The following is a 24,967-nucleotide window of genomic DNA, read 5'->3' as shown; positions in this document are numbered from 1 at the left end:
AGTGAATGTTCCTGAGTGGCGAAGTTAGTTATATCTGATTGAATATCTATGGCAAGACTTGAATTGCTGTCTAGCCCTTATCACCAACATCTTGACAGAGCTTGAACAGTTTTAAAAGAATAATGGGCAAATATTGCACGATCCAGGTGTGCAAACTAGGGTTGGGCGATATATCAAATTAAGGTGATTAATTTGTTTTTGCGCCATATTCCAAATGCGACAAGTTTAGGTAAAAAATAAGTGCAGAGAAACGCATTGGGCTTATTTTGGCGAGAGTGAAACCTCTCGTTTCGCCTCTTTCTCCCATGCCCCTCCCACTCACAACCTTAAAGATGAGACATCACTTCTTCCCCTCTGACATCTGGTTTCAACACACTATTTGAGGTTTGGCCCAACTGAATGGGTCATGTGGACAACGTAACACATGGGGACCATTATTTTACTGTAATAGAGAAGTTAACCTTTGAACCATACCCCCGTATATGTTTAAACTCTTCAAATGTTGAGCAGACCAGACACTACTAAAATGACTGCACCAATGAACTTTCATTCTGGAAAAGTAATACTCAGTTTGTCGCGTGAGCTTTACTGTCCACGTGTCGCTAGAAGCATTTTTGTCAAATAAAGATTGTTATACTAGCTGTTTATTCTGTGTTTTATAAACATGCAATTTGCATAAAACCTTTAAGGAATTTACGACACATTTTCATTCTGAGAAATAAGGTAGGCCGCTTGATTTCAACATCTGAACAAAGTTGACAGGCTTGCATGCTGTTCAAACAGTTGGAGGCGGACAGAACAATTCAAGTGTTTTGCCTTGTTAGCTGAATTCGGAGCTTGTGAAATTTGACCTAGATCCAAGTTGGCTAAACTTGAAATAAAAATATTAGCTGGCTACTCACTAGCACTTGGGCATGTGACATTGTTCATGAGACCAATGTTCATTTTCTATAGTGCCAGCTACATTATTAGTGAATGTGCATGGTTCTGGTTAAATTTAACAAAAAGGCAATTTTTATAGACAGACCTGAAAGCCAGATCAGTGATTATTGCAAAAAAATCAGGTACAACTATTTTGATAAAATAATTCAATTATTAGTGGGTCTTATGGTTGTGGAAGGCGTATATTCAGCCAAGGTATAATTTCACAAGCTTTGAATTCATTAGCTTATTGCTGACTGTTTTTTAAATACAGTGTATTTGACCTTTTAATTGTACAACAAAGCTTATTTAGAGAGAACATTTAAAAAATGTAGATATATATCGTGGATCGCCCATTATTTTTTATTTTTTTTTAATTGATTCGGGGAGCTGAATACTTATGCAATGACTATTTTAGTTAACTTCTATTAAACTTAAAATAATGTTAATTCCTCTTCCACGTTGACAGAGTATTTTGTGTAGATTTGTTGACAAAAAGTTATTAAATCAATATGAATCCCACTTTGTAACACAATAAAAGGTGATGAAATCAGAGGTCTGAATACTTTTGCAAGGCACTACCTACCTCTTGGTGATGGAATGTGATTTGTAAATGGTAAATAAATAGTAAGCATATTTGTTAGGTTTAAAGATTGAATACTTCTCCCAGACTCCCACCAGAGAAGCTGCTGGACCTAAATAAGTGAAATAATTACTCAAATATTCTTCAGGGTCATATTTATTAGGCACCAAACAGAAGAAAACTGACTTAAACAGTGAGGGATTATTTGAACTAGTCCAATAAGAAGTGCAATTGTTTGCCTTGCAAAACCTTTTGTCACGGTGTACTCTAATGAATATTACCCAGGGATTTGTTGCTCACTGGCTGGAAACAGATTAACCCCTGTGTCCAAGTTTCTCCATCAAACAAAATGAGCGTTCTCCCCTATTATGCATTGTTTGAGGCATGGAGAGCGAGGGAAAGAGAGGGAGGAAGAGAGCTAGAGTACCGTGACCCAAATAAATAAGCGCATGCTAATGAACCCAGGCACTAGAATTCAATTTGGGTCAATTAATGTGGTGCCCAATGATTAGTCACTTGATGGAGGGGTAGAGGAGAGAAATCCATGAAGGAAAAGCGAGGATTTCACTGGCAGGCCCTACCAGCTTCTCCAGCCCTGGCCTATGTTTGTTCTGTCTATGTTCTCTCTGTTCTCTTTGTCGCTGTTGTCTCAATTCAATTTCAATTCAATGTATGTCTTTCTGATCTCTCTCTGTCGCCCTTCTCTCTGTCGCGCTTTGTCATCTCTCCCTGTCAAGTTCTCTTCTCTCTGTCGCGCTTTGTCATCTCTCCCTGTCAAGTTCTCTTCTCTCTGTCGCGCTTCGACCTCTCTCCCTGTCAAGTTCTCTTCTCTCTGTCGCGCTTCGTCCTCTCTCCCTGTCAAGTTCTCTTCTCTCTGTCGCGCTTCGTCCTCTCTCCCTGTCAAGTTCTCTTCTCTCTGTCGCGCTTCGTCCTCTCTCCCTGTCAAGTTCTCTTCTCTCTGTCGCGCTTCGTCCTGTCTCTCTGTCAAGTTCTCTTCTCTCTGTCGCGCTTCGTCCTCTTTCCCTGTCAAGTTCTCTTCTCTCTGTCGCGCTTCGTCCTCTCTCCCTGTCAAGTTCTCTTCTCTCTGTCGCGCTTCGTCCTCTCTCCCTGTCAAGTTCTCTTCTCTCTGTCGCGCTTCGTCCTCTTTCCCTGTCAAGTTCTCTTCTCTCTGTCGCGCTTCGTCCTCTTTCCCTGTCAAGTTCTCTTCTCTCTGTCGCGCTTCGTCCTCTTTCCCTGTCAAGTTCTCTTCTCTCTGTCGCGCTTCGTCCTCTCTCCCTGTCAAGTTCTCTTCTCTCTGTCGCGCTTCGTCCTGTCTCCCTGTCAAGTTCTCTTCTCTCTGTCGCGCTTCGTCCTCTTTCCCTGTCAAGTTCTCTTCTCTCTGTCGCGCTTCGTCCTCTCTCCCTGTCAAGTTCTCTTCTCTCTGTCGCGCTTCGTCCTGTCTCCCTGTCAAGTTCTCTTCTCTCTGTCACCTCTCCGCTCACTCATGCTGTCGCTATTTCCCTTGCTAGTTTTTGCTCTTTTCCCATGTTTTTCTTTCTTTCCATGTTTATTTCTCGCTCTCTGTTCTCGTTCTCTGTTGCTGCCCCCTCTGTCTCGAAATTCAGTGGGCTTTATTGGCATGGCAAACATATGTTTACATTGCCAAAGCAAGTGAAATTGACAAGAAACAAAAGGGAAATAAACAATCAAATTACACTCACAAAAGTTAAAAAAATATAGACATTTCAAATAAAATCACATTTATTTATATAGCCCTTCTAAGATCAGCTGATATCTCAAAGTGCTGTACAGAAACCCAGCCTAAAACCCCAAACAGCAAGCAATGCAGGTGTGGAAGCAAGGTGGCTGGGAAAAACTCCCTAGAAAGGCCAAAACCTAGGAAGAAACCTAGAGAGGAACCAGGCTATGAGGGGTGGTCAGTCCTCTTCTGGATGTGCCGGGTGGAGATTATAACAGAACATGGCCAAGATGTTCAAATGTTCATAAATGACCAGCATGGTCAAATAATAATAATCACAGTAGTTGTCGAGGGTGCAACAGGTCAGCACCTCAGGAGTAAATGTCAGTTGGCTTTTCATAGCCGATCATTGAGAGTATCTCTACCGCTACTGCTGTCTTTAGAGATTTGAAAACAGAAGGTCTGGGACAGGTAGCATGTCCGGTGAACAGGTCAGGGTTCCATAGCCGCAGGCAGAACAGTTGAAACTGGAGCAGCAGCACGGCCAGGTGGACTGCGGACAGCAAGGAGTCATCCTGCCAGGTAGTTCTGAGGCATGGTCCTAGGGCCCAGGTCCTCAGAGAAAAAGAAAGAAAGAGAGAATTAGAGAGAGCATACTTAAATTCACACAGGACACCAGATAAGACAGGAGAAATACTCCAGATATAACAGACTGACCCTAGCCCCCCGACACAAACTACTGCAGCATAAATACTGGAGGCTGAGACAGGAGGGGTCAGGAGACACTGTGGCCCCATCCGATGATACCCCCGGACAGGGCCAAACAGGCAGGATATAACCCCACCCACTTTGCCGAAGCACAGCCCCCACACCACTAGAGAGATATCTTCAACCACCAACTTACCATCCTGAGACAAGGCCGAGTATAGCCCACAAAGATCTCCGCCACGGCACAACCCAAGGGGGGGTGCGCCAACCCAGACAGGAAGACCATTTTAGCGACTCAACCCACTTAAGTGACGCACCCCTCTTAGGGACGGCATGGAAAAGCACCAGTAAGCCAGTGACTCAGCCCCTGTAATAGGGTTAGAGGCAGAGAATCCCAGTGGAGAGTGGAGAGAGGGGAACCGGCCAGGCAGAAACAGCAAGGGCGGTTCGTTGCTCCAGTGCCTTTCCGTTCACCTTCACACTCCTGGGCCAGACTACACTCAATCATAGGACCTACTGAAGAGATGAGTCTTCTATAAAGACTTAAAGGTTGAGACCGAGTCTGCGTCTCTCACATGGGTAGGCAAGACCATCCCATAAAAATGGAGCTCTATATATAGGAAGAAGCCCTGCCTCCAGCTGTTTGCTTAGAAATTCTAGGGACAATTAGGAGGCCTGCGTCTTGTGACCGTAGCGTACGTGTAGGTATGTACGGCAGGACCAAATCGGAAAGATAGGTAGGAGCAAGCCCATGTAATGCTTTGCAAGTTAGCAGTAAAACCTTGAAATCAGCCCTTGCCTTAACATGAAGCCAGTGTAGAGAGGCTAGCAATAGTAATATGATCACATTTTTGGGTTCTTGTCAGGATTCTAGCAGCCGTGTTTAGCACTAACTGAAGTTTATTTAGTCCTTTATCCTGGTAGCCGGAAAGTAGAGCATTGCAGTAGTCTAACGTAGAAGTAACAAAAGCATGGATTAATTCTTCTGCATCATTTTTGGGCAGAAAATGTCTGATTTTTGCAATGTTACATAGATGGAAAAAAGCTTTTAGTGAGTCTAGTGTTTAGTGAGTCCTCCAGATCAGAGGCAGTAGATGACCAGGGATGTTCTCTTGACAAGTGCGTGAATTGGACCATTTTCCTGTCCTGCTAAGCATTCAAAATGTAACGAGTACTTTTAGGTGTCAGGGAAAATGTATGGAGTAAAAAGTACATGCATTTCTTTAGGAATGTAGTGAAGTAAAAGTAACAGTTGTCAAAAATATTAAAGTACAGATACCCCCAAAAATACTTAAGTAGTACTTGAAAGTATTTTTACTTAAGTACTTTACACCACTGCTCAATTGAGATAATGTCCACATTGCCACGTAGGGCTGCACGATATGGGCAAATAATCTAGCACTTATATTCAACCAAATGTTGCAATTGCCATTTGACTTGCGAATTAGAGCAGAACTGTTGGAGTCATCATGGAAATAGAATGACTATTCTAATTCTATAGTTAGAATATATGGGCACTTTGAATACAGTGTTGTTTGAGGTGACAATTAATTAAAATGCCAGGGAGGAGTTATTGTGACAGCGTAGGAACTAAAGTGTTTCCTATGGGAGCCTATTAGCTTTGGCTACATAGCATGTTTTCTCTTGGCAACTTCATGTAGCTAACATATTCTTGCTTTGCATATTCGTCTTTGATTTAGAAGATACTGTTGCACAAATAACATGCTGATTTAGGTCTATACCATCAGTGGTGTTATCCAGCTGTATTGGCTAGCTACGTTTGCTCTTACTCAGTACATTTATTAGCTAGCTAGCTATTAGCGCCTAACAATTAGCATCTCACAAGATTTAGGCCAACTGGCTAAAAAAAAGACAAACGACCTGTTTCCTGATGTAAGAAACAAACTAATAGTGTCATTATAGAAGGCTAGTGGATTTATATTAAGAAGCAAAATGAAAACAGCATTGTTGTCATCAACAATGTTACATGTGCTGCATTGACCAGGCAGACTGAACGTAAGTGTTACGTGGTTGAGGAACATCAAATGCGCTTCTTGAGTGACGGGGGCGTGGCTAAGGTCTGAGAAAGAGTGGAGAGAGAGAGAGATGACTCAGGTAATTGACATTACACATGGCGTATCACATTTAATAAACCAAACATTCAAATACCGTTATAGTAGGTAAAATAAAAACCCAAACCGGTCCCTGCATCAATATAGGTATATCATGAAATACGGTATACCGCCCAGCCCTAATTTACAATGGTGTTTGACCACCACTAGTTGCCCTTTTCTTATGGCAACGGTCACAAATCTGTCTGCGGTGGTGGAACACTGTGTTATTTCACCTAATATATACAGTGAGGGAAAAAAGTATTTGATCCCCTGCTGATTTTGTACGTTTGCCCACTGACAAAGAAATGATCAGTCTATAATTTTAATGGTAGGTTTATTTGAACAGTGAGAGACAGAATATCAACAAAAAAATCCAGAAAAACGCACGTCAAAAATGTTATGAATTGATTTGCATTTTAATGAGGGAAATAAGTATTTGACCCCTCTGCAAAACATGACTTAGTACTTGGTGGCAAAACCCTTGTTGGCAATCACAGAGGTCAGACGTTTCTTGTAGTTGGCCACCAGGTTTGCACACATCTCAGGAGGGATTTTGTCCCACTCCTCTTTGCAGATCTTCTTCAAGTCATTAAGGTTTCGAGGCTGACGTTTGGCAACTCGAACCTTCAGCTCCCTCCACAGATTTTCTATGGGATTAAGGTCTGGAGACTGGCTAGGCCACTCCAGGACCTTAATGTGCTTCTTCTTGAGCCACTCCTTTGTTGCCTTGGCCGTGTGTTTTGGGTCATTGTCATGCTGGAATACCCATCCACGACCCATTTTCAATACCCTGGCTGAGGGAAGGAGGTTTTCACCCAAGATTTGACGGTACATGGCCCCGTCCATCGTCCCTTTGAGGCGGTGAAGTTGTCCTGTCCCTTTAGCAGAAAAACACCCCCAAAGCATAATGTTTCCACCTCCATGTTTGACGGTGGGGATGGTTTCTTGGGGTCATAGGCAGCATTCCTCCTCCTCCAAACACGGCAAGTTGGGTTGATGCCAAAGAACTCCATGTTGGTCTCATCTGACCACAACACGTTCACCCAGTTGTCCTCTGAATCATTCAGATGTTCATTGGCAAACTTCAGACGGGCATGTATATGTGCTTTCTTGAGCAGGGGGACCTTGCGGGCGCTGCAGGATTTCAGTCCTTCACGGCATAGTGTGTTACCAATTGTTTTCTTGATGACTATGGTCCCAGCTGCCTTGAGATCATTGACAAGATCCTCCTGTGTAGTTCTGGGCTGATTCCTCACCGTTCTCATGATCATTGCAACTCCACGAGGTGAGATCTTGCATGGAGCCCCAGGCTGAGGGAGATTGACAGTTCTTTTGTGTTTCTTCCATTTGCGAATAATCACAGAAACTGTTGTCACCTTCTCACCAAGCTGCTTGGCGATGGTCTTGTAGCCCATTCCAGCCTTGTGTAGGTCTACAATCTTGTCCCTGACATCCTTGGAGAGCTCTTTGGTCTTGGCCATGGTGGAGAGTTTGGAATCTGATTGATTGATTGCTTCTGTGGACAGGTATCTTTTATACAGGTAAGAAACTGAGATTAGGAGCACTCCCTTTAAGAGTGTGCTCCTAATCTCCGTTCGTTACCTGTATGAAAGACACCTGGGAGCCAGAAATCTTTTTGATTGAGAAGGGGTCAAATACTTATTTCCCTCATTAAAATGCAAATCAATTTATAACATTTTTGACATGCATTTTTCTGGATATTTTTGTTGTTATTCTGTCTCTCACTGTTCAAATAAACCTACCATTAAAATTATAGACTGATAATTTCTTTGTCAGTGGGCAAACGTACAAAATCAGCAAGGGATCAAATACTTTTTTCCCTCACTGTAGGTACTGTGCCTTGCAAAGGTATTCGAGCCCCCTTGGCGTTTTTCCTGTTTTGTTGCATTACAACCTGTCATTTAAATTGATTTTTATTTGGATTTCATGTAATATACACAAAATAGTCTTCTACTTGGTCACAATCCCGGATCCGGGAGCACCCTCATCAGTAAAAAAGCTGACTAGCATAGCCTAGCATAGCGCCACAAGTAAATACTAGCATCTAAATATCATGAAATCACAAGTCCAAGACACCAGATGAAAGATACACATCTTGTGAATCCAGCCATCATTTCCGATTTTTAAAATGTTTTACAGGGAAAACACAATATGTATTTCTATTAGCTAACCACGATAGCAAAAGACCCAACCGCATATTTTCACAATTTTTTTTACTGCATAGGTAGCTATCACAAATTCGACCAAATAAAGATATAAATAGTCACTAACCAAGAAACAACTTCATCAGATGACAGTCTGATAACATATTTATTGTATAGCATATGTTTTGTTCGAAAAATTTGCATATTTCAGGTATAAATCATAGTTTTACATTGCAGCCACCATCACAAAATCTCACCAAAGCAGCTAGAATAACTACAGAAACCAACGTGAAATACCTAAATACTCATCATAAAACATTTATGAAAAATACACGGTGTACAGCAAATGAAAGACAAACATCTTGTGAATCCAGCCAATGTTTCAGATTTTTTAAGTGTTTTACAGCAAAAACACAATATAGCATTATATTAGCTTACTACAATAGCCTACCACACAGCCGCATTCATTCAAGACACGTTAGCGATAGCGAATAAACCAGCAAAAGATATTAATTTTTTCACTAACCTTCTCAAACTTCATCAGATGACAGTCCTATAACATCATATTACACAATACATATATGGTTTGTTCGAAAATGTGCATATTTAGCGGCACAAATCGTGGTTGAACAATGTGAATACGTAGTGAAAATGCAGAAATATTGTCCGGAGAAATCTTGGAGAGGCACCTATTCTAATCAAATAACTAATCATAAGCTTTACTAAAAAATACATGTTGGACAGCAAATTAAAGATACACTAGTTCTTAATGCAACCGCTGTGTTAGATTTTTAAAATTAACTTTAGTACGACTTACAGCTTACATTATAGCGATACAGCACCCAAAATCAGCGCCCAAATTACGTCTAAACATTTTCGACAGAAATACGAAAAAACATCAAATCGTTCCTACTATTTGATGAGCTTCCATCAGAATCTTGTACAAGTTGTCCTTTGTCCAGAATAATCGTTGCTCGGTTGTAGAATGTCGTCATCATCTGTAGAACGCTAGCCAACGTTAGCCATGCGGCACAGAAGTGTCCAAATCCCCAGAACGCATCACAAAGAAAATACCGAAAATCGGTATAAACTTATATAAACTGATATAAGTCGGTTTAATATAACTAGTTGATGATGTTTTTAACACATATATCGAATAAAATCAGAGCCGGATATATCTAAGGCCTATAACGACAGCTTTTCAGAACGCAATCCAGGTGACCGATTCGCGCCATGGTGAAGAAATTAAAGAGTGGTCGCGTCATTCCAACAGGTCTTATTCGGCCTCAGATAGAGCTATACACCCCATTCCAATTCTCACTGCCTACTGACATCTAGGGGAAGGCGTATGCAGTGCATGTAGACCCATAGATTCCATGCAAATTAATAAACTGACCCTGGAACAGAGCCCTCGATTTCAGATGTCTCACTTCCTGACAGGAAGTTTGCTGCAAAATGAGTTCTGTTTTACTCACAGATATAATTCAAACCGTTTTAGAAACTAGAGAGTGTTTTCTATCCAATAGTAATAATAATATGCATATTGTACGAGCAAGAATTGAGTACGAGGCAGTTTAATTTGGGAACGATCTTTTACAAAGTGAGAACAGCGCCCCCCTATTGAGAAAAGGTTGTGAAATGAAAAAAATTACTTATTTTGAAAAAATTCAAAAATATGTAATGCGTGCATACAGTTGAAGTCAGAAGTTTACATACACCTCAGCCAAACACATTTAAACTCAGTTTTTCACAATTCCTGACATTTAATCCAAGTTAATAGTCCCTCTCTCGTCAGTTAGGATCACCACTTTACTTTAAGAATGTGAAATGTCAGAATAATAGTAGAGAGAATGATTTATTTCAGCTTTTATTTCTTTCATCACGTTCCCATTGGGTTAGAAGTTTACTACATACACTAAATTAGTATTTGGTAGCATTGCCTTTAAATTGTTTAACAAAGGTCAAATGTTTCAGGTAGCCTTCCAAAAGCTTCCCACAATAAGTTGGGTGAATTTTGGCCCATTCCTCCTGACAGAGCTGGTGTAACTGAGTCAGGTTTGTAGGCCTCCTTGATCGCACACGCTTTTTCAGTTCTGCCTACAAATCTTCTGTAGGATTGAGGTCAGGGCTTTGTGATGGCCACTCCAATACCTTGACTTTGTTGTCCTTAAGCCATTTTGCCACAACTTTGGAAGTATGCTTGGGGTCATTGTCCATTTGGAAGACCCATTTGCGACCAAGCTATAACTTCCTGACTGATGTCTTGAGATGTTGCAATATATCCACATACTTTTCCTACCTCATGATGTCAACTATTTTGTGAAGTGCACCAGTCCCTCCTGCAGCAAAGCACCCCCACAACATGATGCTCCACCCCCGTGCTTCACGTTTGGGATGGTGTTCTTCGGCTTGCAAGCCTCCCCCTTTTATCTCCAAACATAACAATGGTCATTATGGCCAAACAGTTCTATTTTTGTTTCATCAGACCAGAGGACATTTCTCCAAAAGTACGAACTTTGTCCTTATGTGCAGTTGCAAACCGTAGTCTTGCTTTTTTATGGCGGTTTTGGAGCAGTGGCTTCTTCCTTGCTGAGTGGCCTTTCAGGTTATGTCGATATAGGACTCGCTTTAGTGGATATAGATACTTTTGTACCTGTTTCATGTTGTTCTGGGATTGATTTGCACTTTTTGCACAAAAGAACGCGTCTCCTTCCTGAGCGGTATGGCGGCTGTGTGGTCCCATGGTGTTTTTGCTTGCGTACTATTGTTTGTACAGACGAACGTGATACCTTCTGGCATTTGGAAATTGTTCCCAAGGATGAACCAGACTTGTTGAGGTCTCCAATTTTTTTTTCTGAGGTCTTGGCTGATTTATTTTATTTTCCCATGTTGTCAAGCAAAGAGGCACTGAATCTGAAGGTAGGCCTTGAAATACATTCACAGTAACACCTCCAATTGACTAAAATTATGTCAATTAGCCTATCAGAAGCTTCTAAAGCCATGACATAATTTTCTGGAATTTTCCAAGCTGTTTAAAGGCACAGTCAACTTAGTGTATGTAAACTACTGAACCACTGGAATTGTGATACAGTGAATTATAAGTGAAATAATTTGTAGATGTCCTAACCGACTTGCCAAAACTATAGTTTGTTAACAAGAAATTTGTGGAGTGGTTGAAAAGCGAGTTTTAATTACTCCAACCTAAGTGTATGTAAACTTCCGACTTCAACTGTATGCATTCACCCCCTTTGCTATGAAGCCACAAAATAAGATCTGGTGCAACCAATTACCTTCAGAAGTCAAATAATTTGTTAAATAGATTGCACACAGGTGGACTTTATTTAAGTGTCACATGATCTCAGTATATATACACACCTGTTCTGAAAGTCCCCAGAGTCTGCAACACCACTCAGCAAAGGGCACCACCAAGCAAGCGGCACCATGAAGACCAAGGAGCTCTCCAAACAGGCCAGGGACAAGGTTGTGGAGAAGTTCAGATCAGGGTTTATTTATAAAAAATATATAAACTTTGAACATCCCATGCACCACAGAACTGGGCTTTACGGAAGAGGGGCCAGAAAAGGCCGTTGCTTAAAGAAAAAATTAGGGAGGGACTGGGAAACCGGTCAGAAGGGACTGGGAAACTGGTCAGAATTTAAGGAATGATGGATGGCGCTAAATACAGGGACATTCTTGAGGGAAACCTGTTTGTCTTCCAGAGATTTGAGACTAGGACAGATATCCTGCTGGAAGGTGAACCATGACCCATGTAAATTTCCGACTTCAACTGTATGTATATTTATTTATTTGTTTCTGGATTTTTATAATTAGCAGCTATCGGCCTAATTCTGCTCTGCATGCATTATTTGGTATTTTACGTTGTACACAGAGGATATTTTTACGGAGTTCTGCATGCAGTCACAATTTGGTGTTTGTCCCATTTTGTGTGTTCTTGGTTGGTGAGCGGACCCCAGACCTCACAACCATAAAGGGAAATGGGTTCTATAACCGATTGAAATATTTTTTGCCAGATCCTAATTGGTATGTCAACTTTTATGTTCCTTTTGAAGGCATAGAAGGCCCTTCTTGCCTTGTCTCTCAGCTCGTCCACAGCTTTGTGGAAGTTACCTGTGGTGCTGATGTTTAGGCCGAGGTACGTATAGTTTTTTGTGTGCTCTAGGGCACCAATGTCTAGATGGAATTTGTATTTGTGGTCCTGGCAACTGGACCTTTTTTGGAACAGCATTATTTTTGTCTTACTGAGGTTTACTGTTATGGCCCAGGTCTGACAGTATCTGTGCAGAAGATCTTGGTGCTGCTGTAGGGCCTCATTTGTTGGGGACAGAAGCACCAGATCGTCAGCAAACTGTAGACATTTGACTTCAGATTCTAGTAGGGTGAGGCTGGGTGCTGCTGACTGTTCTTGTGCCCTCGCCAATTTGTTGATATATATGTTGAAGAGGGTGGGGCTCACATTGCATCCCTGTCTCACCCCACGGCCCTGTGGAAAGATAAGTATTTTGCAAAATTTAACTGCACACTTGTTGTTTGTGTACATGGATTCTATAATTTTGTATGTTTTTCCGCCAACACCGCTTTCCATGAATTTGTATAGCAGACCCTCATGCCAAGTTGAATCGCAAGCTTTTTTGAAATCAACAAAGCATGAGAAGACTTTGCCTTTGTTTTTGTTTTTTTTGTTAATTAGGGTGTGCAGGGTGAATAAGTGATCTGTTGTACGGTAATTTGGTAATTTGTGATGCACCAATAATACATTTTTGGCCGATATCCGATATTTTCCCTGCCAAAAAAAACGATATCGATATTTAAAATTTTCACGGCCTTTTAAGCATTCTAGCACAGTTACATAGTTAACACACACACATGGACACAGCGGTCTAAGGCACTGCATCTCCGTGCAAGAGGCGTCACTACAGTCCCTGGTTCGAATCCAGGCTGTATCACATCCGGCCGTGATTGGGAGTCCCATAGGGCGGCGCACAATTGGCCCAGTGTCGTCCGGGCCGTCATTGTAAATAAGAATTTGTTCTTAACTGACTTGCCTTGTTAAATAAAGGTTACACAAACACCACACTGACCAAAAAGTTATTTTGTTGGCATTTACGTATGTCCCCATTACCAGTAAAACATGATCAAAACCTATTTCTTTCACTTACGTGCTGTTTCGTTGTTCAGTTGTTTAATTCTCAACCAGGATTTCTATGGAACGCCGTTTGGGTCGTTGCGTGTCAAACAACACTATTTGACCAATCATTACCTGAATATGACTGCACATCAAATAATCATTTATACACGTTCATAATTTTTTTACATTGTTATTACACATGGATTACACCATCACTTGTATTTCATGTGTCACAACGATTCATCGATACGTATGCTATGATGCTGGTAAAGTTGTCTCCACACCTACAGTGCTGGTCATTAAAAAAAAAGCTAGCTAGCTCATGGGTGCAATCAATGTAGTCTTCCCCAAAAACATTGCAAAACGACATCTGTTTCAGTAGCTATAGTTAACTAGCTAACTATATAGCTAGGTGTCATCATCTAAAATAACCCTAATTTATAAGACAGTTCTTATTTGATTAATGGTGGTCGGACCCATCTATGTGAAGCTAGCCACAATAAGGATTAGCCCCAACAGCGGACTTTGCAGTTAGCCTTCAAAATAACCGTCTGGTCGAGCATCGCTAACCATATGAAGCTAGGTGGCTACTTATAATGTTAGCTTTGGGCAACAGGGTTAAGTAGTTGGCAATATCAACAGGCGAACAACAAGTGGCAACCTAGCTAATACTTATTCACAAGGATTCCTAAATCATTACTACGAATAATGAAAATTACTGCAGTTTCTATTGTTTTCAGGCTGGTTGTATTGGTGCTAGCTAGCTTCCCCAGACGTTGAGGTCTAACAAATTATGCTTTATTGCCAATGCGGTATTGAAAACACATCGTTCGTGGCCGGTGTTTGCTTGTTTGTAGACGTTTTTGTACAGCTTTGACAGTGCTACTGTATCTTTTTTGACACGCAAAGACCCAAACGGCGATCCATAGTGTGTATTTCATGAAGCTAATAGCAGTGACACTATTACTGTGTAACTCCGGTAGGGCAACATCTGAAAAATAGAGCGCTCGGTAGTGTGTACCGGTGCTCGACCAGTCGGCGAAAGCCAACATCACCCAAGACAGAGGAAGGTTGATTGTCAAGGGCAATGAATTCCATTAATGGATTTCGCCTTTGAGTGGCTTACATTTTCTTACTCTTTCAAATGCCTGCTCGACTTGTTGACTTGTCGATCCACACAGTAGACATTGTGGGCTAGGTTAGGAATGCTGTGATGCACGTGTAGCGCAACATTTTACGTGGCGACATTACGTCCTGTACCTACGTTATATAGGTATGCACGGCCCAACATCTGGCCGATACCAACGTTGGCATTTTTAGCTAATATTGGCCCTATTCAGATATGTTCACCGACTATATCGTGCATCCCTATTGGTAATAAGCCAATTTGACATTTGCTCAGTACATTGTTTTCGCTGAGGAAATCTACGAGTACGCTATTAATGATAATGCAGAGGATTTCCCCAAGGTTTCTGTTGATGCATATCACTCTGTATTTATTGGGGTCAAATTTGTCTCCTCTTTTGTGGATTGGGGTGATCAGTCCTTGGTTCCAAATATTGGGGAAGATGCCAGAGCTGAGGATGAGGTTCAAAAGTTTATGTATAGCCAATAGGACTTTGGTCTATATTTTATCATTTCATTTAGGATACCATCAACACCACAGGACTTTTTTGTTGGAGGGTTTGTGTTTTGTCCTGTAGTTCATTCATTGTAATTGGAGAATCCAGTGGGTTCTGCTAGTCTTTTAATAGTTGTTTCTAAGATTTGTATTTGATCATGTATATTTTTTTGCTGTTTGTTATAGAGCCAAAAAGATTGGAGAAGTGGTTTATCCATACATCTCTGTCTTGGATAGATAACTCTTTGTTGTTTTAGTGTGTTACAATTTTCCCAGAAGTGGTTTGATTCTCTGGTTTCTACAGTTACGTTGAGCTGATTTCTGATGTGCTGTTCCTTCTTTCTCCCTCTCCCTGCCTGTCTCTCTCTGCCTGTCTATCTTGGTCTCTCGCTCTCTCCCCAGTTGTCTGTGTGTCTCTTTCTCTCTCCTCACCGCTTAATTTTTCTGTCACTATTTCTCTTGCTTGTTTTTGCTCTTTCTTTCTCTTTCTTTCTCTGTCTGTTCTCTCTCCCTCCCCCCTGTCACTTCAGCTCCACGTGATCCACTGTTGACAAAGACCTACCGTCAGAAGACACCCCAGGGCCCATTGGCCGGCCTCCTAATTTGCTCAGCTCTTTTGAACCAATCCGAGGGGGCGGTGACGTAATGCTCTCACCCAGCGAGGTTCCTGGCAGGGGGCCAACGCGGCGCAGTGCATTGTCGCGTTGGAGCCCTGTGATTGGTCGGTCAGTCCAGTGCTGGCGCTGTGCCAGTTCTAGACAGAGGGAGCTAGGAATGAAAACAATAACAAGCGAGAGAGAGAGAAGTTTTAAGGTGGACCGTGTCAGAGAAGTGTTAAGGTGGACCGGGGATAGTTCACATGAACTGAGCCCTAGTGACCCAATTCTGTTTTGGCCTGAATAGCAACGCGATGAATCACCGTTTAGGGATATATCAGAGGAGACGGTGGAGAAAGTAGCCTAACTCTTGAATTGACTTTTGCCTGTTTGATTTGAAATGTACTTTAACTCAAGTGTAAGTCCCTCTACTTACTTCATGGACTCGATGAACTGTCACTCTCCATGCAAGTTGTTTTGTCTGGTAATAAGATGAAAGGTTTTGTAAGGGGGTGCATGACCTCATGACAGTGCATGTGTTGATAAATGTGCATGAGTGAGTTCATGTCACCTCTCGCTCTCTGCATTTGTGTATACATGCATGAATTGGTCTGTGTCTGTCCATCGCGCTTTCTTTATTCTATAGTTATTGGGTGTGTGTGTGTGTGTGTGTGTGTGTGTGTGTGTGTGTGTGTGTGTGTGTGTAGTCGCTAATTATTTTCTCATTAAGGTGATCTAATTGAAAGTAGCTTTGACAGGCCCAAAGTAATCACAGGCCTAATGAAACACTGCTTTTTCTCAGTGAGAGAGTAAAGGCGTCCGCATGCTTCCTAGACTAAAAAGATCTGAAGAGTTTGTGCATATTTCATGACGTTTTGTCCTCCAGTAAGTTTTTATTTTATTTATTTTTGTTGTTTGGGCTCCCAAAAAATTGAGGCAAGCTGATGACGGTAGCTGAAGTCAAAACCCCTTCGACTCGTTTTCATGCACATTTTCTCATTTAGAAATATTGCACCGACATCTTGGTCAGATGTAAAATTGTGTGACAAAGATCTCCTCAGAAAGAACGTCAATTTATGACAGATTTCTTGTTATCTTTTTTCAGGAAGTGTATACTGGCTACGGCGTCTCAAAATGGACAAACACTATTGCAGCTTTTTTATCGTTTCTTAAGAGAGTGTGCACTCCCGTTCAGTTCGGCTAGCCGACTTCCGCTAACCGCCATGCGAACAAAAGAATGCTGACACCTTAACACCGCTTTCATCTTCCTATTCACACATGGAGCCAGCACATTCACCATTCACCAAGGTGGGATATGGGCTTGGTTTGGATAAATGTGTGTTACGTTCACTAGGCATGAAATGGGGAGGTACTATCTGAACTTGTCCAAAAAATTATGTTTTGAAACATTTCCCCCTGGACAGCTTGGCCTGAATCAACTTATACAGCTTTGATTGAACACTATGATTAGTTATGGTAAATGAACACATGGAAAGGCTGTTGATATCACACGAATAAGCAACTTCTGATATCATTCATTTCAATCCATCTGCAAAAAGGCATACCCAATGGAATAACATATGGTTCTGCAAATAAGACTATTGGGCCATAAGTTCTAGGCAAATAATAATTTGCAGAAGACATGTCCATAACCTCTATAAGGTTATTTAGCTCATAATTAAAGCTGCAGCGTTTTCACGGCAAAGTTAAAATTACTGGCGAACAAGTCACAGCTGAGCAAAATTAGAGCGAACACGAGAGGGAGAGAAAGTGGAGGAAAACGGATAGGAGATTGCGTATTAGGGTTTTTGGCTCCCTCATTGGATCCTTCACCATTAAACCCTCCATTTGAAATACTATCCCTTTAAGGTATAATCTGTCAGTTGTTTCTCAGCCCAATAGCAGCTCCGCCACTTGGTTTGCTATAAAGCTGAGGGATGGGTCTAAGAGGGAAATGGCACCGCTCTTAAATTCACCGCTCTTAAACTCTTAAATTCAAAGATGAAGTCTTTGCATCCAAAGCTTCATAGATGAAGCTTTGGATTCAAAGACTTGGTTACATGTAAAAGACAGGACCATAGTCCATCAGTGCACTATCCTCTTCCATCCTCTTCTCATCCCCTCCCATCCATATTGGGAGTAGGAAGTTGTGTTCATTAGGCACCAAATGGAAGAAAATTAAATGAAACCCTCATCTTCTTTTTCTGTTGCAAAGTGCTTTAAAACATTTTCCATTTCACGCCCTAATGAACACAACCCTATAGTAGACCTGTTTGTGTGTGTGTGTGGGGGGGGGGGGGGGGGTGTAGTATACAGTAGCCTTTCATCCCTAGCACCCTACTGTTGCCAAAGGGCTTCCTCAAACCGGGGTCTCTCTTTTTAAATGGTAATTCCCACTTTTTTTCCGCTCCTCTGTGGGCTGAGAGCCTTCATCCAACAACACCAGACTGGCTGGAATAGGCTGCATCCGGCAGGGATGGAGAGAGATTGTGTGTGTTTCAGGCTGGCTAGTGTGTGTGTGTGTGTCAAGCAAGCTAGTATGTTTGTGCTTGTGTGGGCTCGAACAACCAGTCCTTGTGCATTAGCCAAGGGACAACCTCCACCCTGATGCTTTCTTCCAGAAGGAGAGGATGGTGGTGGTGACCATGTCAATGAGCACTCCTTGTCCTTGATATGGTGTCATAGCACTGTTTGAATTAAAGATCATATACATGGATAACAGCTTTTAGTGTTTTTTTTATTTTAATTTACTTTTATTTAACTAGGCGAGTCAGTTAAGAACAAATTCTTATTCACAATGACAGCTTACCGGGGAACAATGCGTTAACAGCCTTGTTCAGGGGCAGAATGACATATTTGTACCGTGTCAGCTCGGGGACTCGCTCTAACCACTAGGCTACCCACCGCCACAATTTTCGATTTGCTACCTCTGATATTGAACTCTGCATGGTTGTGGAAGAGCTTGTAAGTGAGTGGTTTCCGCCTGCTGTATTCTGTCATGTGACAAATAAACTTTTGATTAGATTTTTAATGACAGCAATCCCATCCCCCATCCCAAGCAGACGCATATATCCAGTAAATCCCAGACTATGCACAAAGCTCTCCCTTTAAATTGGATACCAGGCTCTCTCGTGATTCTTTCTCTATTAGCCAGTTTTTTTTCTTTGCTGCTTTACATGATGTTTGGTGTTCTTAGTTTAGGTACTTTGCCCTTTATTTATGTTCTTGTGTATTTAGAAAGGAATTTGCCATGTTTGTATTAACTGCTATGTTGGTGAGAATAAACTTGACCTTCAACATGATCTTTCCCCTCTCTCTCTCCAGGGTCAGCTCTCCGGACAGTGGTCTACACTCCTCCTCGGCACCCGGCAGCACGGACCCATTCAGCGAGGAGCCGGCCCCCAAGTTCTGGGACGAGCTTGGTCAGATCGGCCTCCCCGACGACATCAACGTCCAGTCCCTGTTTGACCCCACAGGCCAGTGCTGTGCCCACCTGCACTGTGCCGCCTGGTCCGAGGGGGTATGTCGCGGCGAGGCCCAGGACTCGCTGCTCTATGTGGACAAAGCCATAGACTCTGGGAGCACAGAGGTGAGTGGTTACAGAACAAGAACTTTGGGGTATGGTTGTTAGGATTCAACCCTGTGTGTGTTTGCCCTCAATGTCTTTAAACAAGTGACCAGAAAATCAACCACACTGTCTTTGCCAGCTCAGTATTCATGTGCATATAGCCAAGACTGTGAAGACATGGAGCTTCAGTCATAAGCATTCAATCACAATGTCATTCTAATGACGGTGGTCTGTGGAAAGACGACGTTATAATTGAGGGGTTGAAGGAGTGTTTGAACCGTGTCTCCAGGCCACCATACACACTGTACCGTGGTGTCAGGGTGAAATCAATGACGCTACTTAGTGTTCAGGTTAGCTGTGTTTCACTACCGCTGCCTCCACAATGTTTTGACTGACAACTTGTTGTGTGATTTATGATTACGAACCGGGTAATTGATTTTAAGGGGAACGTCGGGAAGTAAGTGGACTGTCTTGATTATGTTCATGGTTGATCATAAATGGTATTAATAAAGATGTGTGAGGTTGAAGGGGGCACCGAGTAGTTCAGCAGGTCCCGGCGCCCCCTTTTTTGGGGATGGGGGGGGTCTTATTAGTATTTGAGTACAGCTAGAAGAGGACTGGCCACCCCTCAAAGCCTGGTTCCTCTCTAGGTTTCTTCCTAGGTTCTGACTTTTCTGCAGAGTTTTTCCTAGCCACTGACTTTCTACATCTGCATTGCTTGCTGTTTGGGGTTTTAGGCTGGGTTTCTGTATAAGCACTTTGTGACATCTGCTGATGTAAAAGGGGCTTTAAATTGGATTGATTGAGAGTAGTGTGTCGCTACCGTGTCAATTTAGCTCAGCGGAACTTTCCATTAACACAACACAATGCAAAGTGGGGGAGGGAGGCCACATTACAGGTCATTAATTCACTATATTTTAGCTTGTACTTTTGCTGTGAGGACTTGATATTGATTGCTGGCTGAGTTAAAATATAACTATCTTAACATGTACAACAGTTTTTTAGTACTACTTACATGAGGGACTCAACATGTGATGACTTCCTCTGGTGTTTATTTTTACGCGGCATGTACTACCCTGCTGACTGTATGATTGGGATTGAACTGAAGTGTGTGTGTGTCTGGGCACAGTTACAGTACATTTAAAACAGCCTATTTTTGGTTTGTTGTCTGTGCTGAGGGCAGTGCAGTTATAGTTGTGTGTTTGTGTGTGAGAGCTCTAGATGGGGCCCTGTTAAAGGTCATCTTTGGCACTATATTAAGGCTCATTGGAGTGTGAAGCAGAAAAGGTCAGGAGAAAGCACTTCTGGAGGTTAACACACGTAGGTTTCTGTTAGCTGGTTATAGCTGGCTTTTGGCCGGTAAAAAACGAATTAATATATTTCTTTATTTCTTTATCAGCTTTTCTATATATATATGGATGGATGGATGGATAGATATATGTATATGTATATATGTATCTATCTACACATACAGTTGAAGTCGGAAGTTTACATACACTTGGTTTGGAGTCATTAAAACTCGTTTTTCAACCACTCCAAAAATGTCTTTTAAACAAACTATAGTTTTGGCAAGTCGGTTAGAACATCTACTTTGTGCATGACACAAGATTATTTCACTTATAATTCACTGTATCACAATTCCAGTGGTTCAGTAGTTTACATACACTAAGTTGACTGTGCCTTTAAACAGCTTGGAAAATTCCAGAAAATTATGTCATGGCTTTAGAAGCTTCTGATAGGCTAATTGACATAATTTTTGTCAATTGGAGGTGTACCTGTGGATGTATTTCAAGGCCTACCTTCAAACGCAGTGCCTCAGAAAAAAAGAAGTCTGTTTCATCCTTGAGAGCAATTTCCAAACGCCTGAAGGCACCACATTTATCTATACAAACAATAGTACGCAAGTATAAACACCATGGGACCACGCAGCTGTCATACCGCTCAGGAAGGAGACATGTTCTGACTCCTAGAGATGAACGTACTTTGGTGCGAAAAGTGCAAATCAATCCCAGAACAACAGCAAAGGACCGTGTGAAGATGCTGGAGGAAACCGGTACAAAAGTATCTATATCCACAGTAAAACGAGCCCTATATCGACATAACCTGAAAGGTCGCTCAGCAAGGGAGAAGCCACTGCTCCAAAACTGCCATAAAAAAAGCCACACTGCAGTTTGCAACTGCATATAGGGACAAAGATCGTACTTTTTGGAGAAATGTCCTCTGGTCTGATGAAACAAAAATAGAACTGTTTGGCCATAATGACTATCGTTTTGTTTGGAGGAAAAAGGGGGAAGCTTGCAAGCCGAAGAACACCATCCCAACCGTGAAGCACGGGGGTGGCAGCGTCATGTTGTGGGGGTGCTTTGCTGCAGGAGAGACTGGTGCACTTCACAAAATAGATGGCATCATAAGGAAGGAAAATTATTTGGATATATTGCAACATCTCAAGACAGTCAGGAAGTTAAAGCTTGGTTGCAAATGGGTCTTCCAAATGGACAATGACCCCTAGCATACTTCCAAAGTTGTGGCAAAATGGCTTAAGGACAACAAAGTCAAGGTATTGGAGTGGCCATCGCAAATATATAGATAGACCTATAAGCATAACCAGTCAAATCTGTCTATAGCAGGGGTCTTCAACAGGTTGATCGTGAGCTACCAGTAGCTTGCAGCCCTCCTATGAGTAGCTTGCTAAACATTTCTGAAAGTACGTGCAATGTTCATGCGTTCCACCGCAAACTGTCATAAACAAATCTCGCAAGTATCAAACACTTCAAGCTCCCAGCTACTATCTAATCAACACAACATTATCCCACCACTGGTTAGCCACTATTGGCTTCAAAAGCCAAATCTAACACAATATCTGTCAATTAATTTCCAGCGTTATTGCATCTGTCTGCCTGTGTGGTGCGCACATTTGTCTATCACTCCAGTTGTTATGATTTAACTCTTTTGGGTTGAAAGAAATGCTATCCCCAAAACCTTCTCAATTATATTTCAACTGCAAAGTAGTACGTATATGAGTAATTACAGTATATAGTTTGCGTCTATTATTTGTTATTTGTAAACTTTGCTACGAAATGAGCTGCAGCAGTACAGAACCATCGCTAGACCGGCATAGAATAGGTAAACTTTTTTACTATGGGGGATAGTAGATTAACATACAGTAGGCTAGTGATTTTGCTGTTCTTTACTCGTCTTGTTGGCTGACAAAGTAAATGTGGACAGTTATTCTAACATCAGAATTTGGTAAGAATCACCGCACATCGTTGCATCCTCTCGACTTGTTCTGTGAATTATGAATTACTATAATCTAAATGTGATTTCTGTCATTCTGAGCACTAATCAGCTTATGCACCCAAATCATATGGGTCTGGTAAATTTAAAATGCTGCCAGTCAAATGTCCAGCGCCACAATTTCCTTAATGGTAACGCTGACACACACACTGGAATATACCTCACATAGACTTTTATTTGTACACTCAGATGCTGCAGCCTGCTATACACTCACCCAGTTCTGAAATTCATACATATACACTGCTGACGCACGCACTACCCACACACACACATGCCGTCCTCACCTCCATATCATGTTCGCCTGATTGCATTTACACCCTAAATCAGCAACACTATCGGCAGATTGCTCCTTTAGCTGTCAGCTGAAATGTCAGGCTGGTGTGTGTGTGTGTGTGTGTGCATACACTAGAGTCTTTGTGTGAGTGTCTTTATGGATGAGTATGTACAGTGCCTTCAGAAAATGTTCACACTTTACTTTTTCTACATTTTGTTGTTACCGCCTGAATTTGAAATTGATTAAATGTACGTTTTGTGTCACTGTTCTACACACAATAGTCCATAATGTCAAAGTGGAATTTTGTTTGTCGAACATTTCAGAAATGAATAAAGAATGAAAAGTTCAAATGTCTTAAGGCAATAAGTATTCAACCCCTTTGTTATGGCAATCCTAAATGAGTTTAGGAGTAAACATGTGCTTAATATATCACATCAGTTTCTTGGACTTGTGTTCAATAATAGTGGTTGACATGATTTTTGAATGACTACCCCAGCTCTGTACCCCACACATACAATTATCTGTAAGATCCCTCAATCGAGTAGTGATTTTCATGCACAGATTCAACCACAAAGACCAGGGAGGTATTTCAATGCCTTGCAGAGAAGGGCACAGATTGGTAAATATGTAAACATTTGAAAAAGCAGACACTGTATATCCCTTTGAGCATGGTGAAGTTATAAATTAGACTTTGTCTGGTGTATCAATACATCCAGTCACTACAGGCATCCTTCCTAAATGATTTGCCGAAGAGGAAGGAATTTGCTCAGGTATTTCACCATGAGGCCAATGGTGATTTTGAAAATAATTAGCATTTAATGGTTGTGATGTGAGAACTGAGGATAGATGAATAACATTGTAGTTACTCCACAATACTAACCTAAATGACAGTCAAAAGAAAGAACCATGTACAGAATACAAATATTCCAAAATATGCACCCTGTTTGCAACAAGGCACTAAAGTAACACTGCAAAAAATGTGGCAAAGAAATTATATTTTTGTACTGAATACAAATCATTATGTTCGGGGCAAATCAAACACAATGCACCACTCAGTACCACATATTTTCAAGCTTGGGGGTGGCTGTATCATGTTATGGGTATGCTGGTCATCGGCAAACACTAGGGAGTTTTTTAGGGAAAAAAAATCTATAAGCTATAATCACAGGCAAAATCCTAGAGAAAAACCTTTCGTCTGCTTTTCAACAGACACTGGGAGACAAAATCACCTTTCAAAAGCACCATAGACTTAAACACAAGGTCAAATATATGCTGGAGTTGCTTACCAAGATGACATTCAATGTTCCTTAGTGGCCTAGTTACATTTTTGACTTAAATCGTCTTGAAAATCTATGCCAACCCTTGAAAATGGCTGTCTTGCAATGATCATCAATCAACTTCACAGAGCTTTTAGATGTTTAAAAAGAATAATGGGCAAATATTGTACAATCAAGATATGCATAGCTCTTGGAGACTTACATAAAGACTCACAGCTGTAATCACTGCTAAAGGTGCTTTTACAAAGTATTGACTCAAGTGTGTGAATATTTATGTAAATGAATCTGTATTTCATTGTCAATAAATTAGCAAATATTTCAAAATATTTGTGTATTCTGTCATTATGGGGTATTGTGTGTAGATGGGTGAGAGGAAAAACATCAAGGGGTATGAATACTTTCTAAAGGCACTGTGTACCTTATGGATGAGTGTGTATCGAACTATACATAGTGTAGACCTATCAATGTGTGTGAGAGAGCTTGTGCTAATAGCACTACAGAAACACCATTGTTTTTCGGCCGAAGAGGCCGGCAGGCTGGGTTGGTTGCCCAGGCAGTTCCCTCCCTCCCTTTCCACCGGTGGTATTCTGCCCCTCCAGTGTGAGTTGACAGGGTCTGGCAGTGAGCCATGAAAAAACCCTGGCATTAGGACATCAGGATAATCTTTCAGACCCTTACAATGTAGCCCTGATTTTTAAGATGCCATCGCCTCATCTCCTGTTGAAGTGCCAGCTTTCGAGAGGAAAGATTACTGTATGCCCGACTGACTCATTGATATGTCTGCCGACAGGCCCAACACGACACCGGCCAGCTTTTTGTGAACTCACTAGCAACGTGTGTTAGGTTATTCTATTAGATTTGCATAGGTAGTTGGATATGTTGTCATTTTGCTAGATATTTAAAATGTTAAATCAATGGGTTTCTAAGTTGTACTTGAGTATGGTGTTGTATCACTAGTATTTATTAAGGATCCCCATTAGCTGCTGACAAGGCAGCAGCTGCTCTTCCTTGGGTCCAAACAG

The 24,967-nt window shown here is 41.6% G+C and overlaps 1 protein-coding gene across 9 annotated transcripts in view; it reads left to right on the top strand.

Annotated features, from left to right (window-relative positions):
* The window catches only part of LOC139583389 (histone-lysine N-methyltransferase 2C-like), a 225,415-nt gene that overhangs the window by 71,975 nt on the left and 128,473 nt on the right, over positions 1-24,967 (top strand). For all 9 annotated transcript variants that reach the window (XM_071414413.1, XM_071414415.1, XM_071414419.1 and 6 more), the window contains one exon: positions 18,857-19,121. In XM_071414413.1, the coding sequence (XP_071270514.1) occupies positions 18,857-19,121 (265 nt within the window). The remainder of the gene's footprint in view (positions 1-18,856; positions 19,122-24,967) is intronic.

The sequence above is a fragment of the Salvelinus alpinus genome, chromosome 8 (assembly GCF_045679555.1).
Source record: "Salvelinus alpinus chromosome 8, SLU_Salpinus.1, whole genome shotgun sequence".
NCBI lineage: Eukaryota > Metazoa > Chordata > Actinopteri > Salmoniformes > Salmonidae > Salvelinus > Salvelinus alpinus.
This window is presented reverse-complemented; position numbering and strand designations above follow the sequence as displayed.